Source organism: Pteropus alecto, unplaced genomic scaffold (genome assembly GCF_000325575.1).
Source record: "Pteropus alecto unplaced genomic scaffold, ASM32557v1 scaffold134, whole genome shotgun sequence".
Lineage (NCBI taxonomy): Eukaryota > Metazoa > Chordata > Mammalia > Chiroptera > Pteropodidae > Pteropus > Pteropus alecto.
In genome coordinates this window covers 2,059,976-2,061,164 of record NW_006436283.1, presented here as the reverse complement: position 1 = coordinate 2,061,164, position 1,189 = coordinate 2,059,976, and the positions used below count along the sequence as shown (strand labels likewise).

General features: G+C 64.2%; 1 protein-coding gene across 1 annotated transcript in view; it reads right to left on the bottom strand.

Moving 5' to 3' along the window:
* Positions 1-732, bottom strand: part of CBX8 (chromobox 8) — a 2,603-nt gene extending 1,871 nt beyond the window's left edge. Inside the window, exons 1-2 of the mRNA XM_006912168.2 lie at positions 553-732; positions 125-168 (exon numbers count right to left, since the gene is read on the bottom strand). Coding sequence (XP_006912230.1) covers positions 125-168; positions 553-621 — 113 coding nt within the window. The 5' untranslated portion in view covers positions 622-732. The remainder of the gene's footprint in view (positions 1-124; positions 169-552) is intronic.
* Positions 733-1,189: the final 457 nt, after the last annotated feature.

The window sequence follows — 1,189 nt, the reverse complement described above, 5'->3', positions numbered from 1 at the left end:
GGGTGTGTGTGTGTTTGCAACTTTTCTTGTTGCATTGTATTGTATTTCAACGTAAAGGAAAAAAGAGGAAGAAAGAAACCTCCCGAATAACAGCCGGGTTGAGAACTGCATATAACCTACTTACTTCTGCGACCAGCCCTTCCATTTCACGAGGTATTCCATACGTCCCTGCGGATGCAAAGGGGAAAATGTGTGTGCACGGGGAGAAATGCATGGCGAGAACACAAGAAATACATGCAAAAAAATGCATGCACCAAATGAATGCGCGAAATCCCATCGCGAAAGGCACGCGCCCACTGCATCACCCCCTGCATGAAACGCTGCACAAAGTGCATGCACCGGCATTCATCCCCCACCCCGCCCCCCACCCATGCAATCTGTGCATCGCTGCAAGTCTAAGGAAAGCGCTTGGGCTCAGAGCCGCCGCCGCCGCCACGGCCGCGGCCGCTTCTGGGACCTGGGGGAAGGGAAGCTGGGCTGCAGCAAGGGGAGGGAACCCGGGCGGGGAGGGGAGGGCTCGGCCGGCCTCGGCCCAAGGCCCGGGGCACCTACTTTCCGTATGCGCCGTTTCAGGAGGGCCTCGGCCGCGAACACCCGCTCCCCCACCGCTGAAAGCTCCATGTTGACTCGCCGCTTCCCCCCTTGGCCGCTTCCAGGAGCAGAAAAGCAGCAGCCAGCGCACGACAGACCATAATACTCTCTCGCTGACGTCAGTTCTCCTCCCCCTCCCGCGCGCTCGCTCCCTCCCCGCCCCCCTCCAGCTCTCTGCTCCCTCCTCCGCTCCCGCCCCGCGCTTCCTCCCGCCCCACGTGTTGCTAACGACGTTGCTAAAGCCTAGCGGACAGGGCCTGCTCCCCCGCGCGCTGATTGGGCGAGCTCCGGGCCACGCCCCTCTCCCTTTCTCCCCCGCGTTGCTACGTGACCCGCGTTCCAATCGCCAGGGGGCGGAGTCTGAGGCGACTCCAGAGACCGAGCGCGAGGGGGTGGGGGCCGCCACAGGAAGTGACGTCGCGGAGAGGGCGGCCCGGCCGCTGTCAGTCTGCGGGGCTGGCGAGGGGGGCCGTCAGCCCTGTGTCCTCGCCTTGGCCCCCCTCCCCCGCCGCCAAGTCGTCCCTTCAGTGCTCAGCGTCCCTCACAGCTCTCGCTGGGACCCCTGCGGCGGTGTCAGCCAGGCCCCACCCCCTCGGCA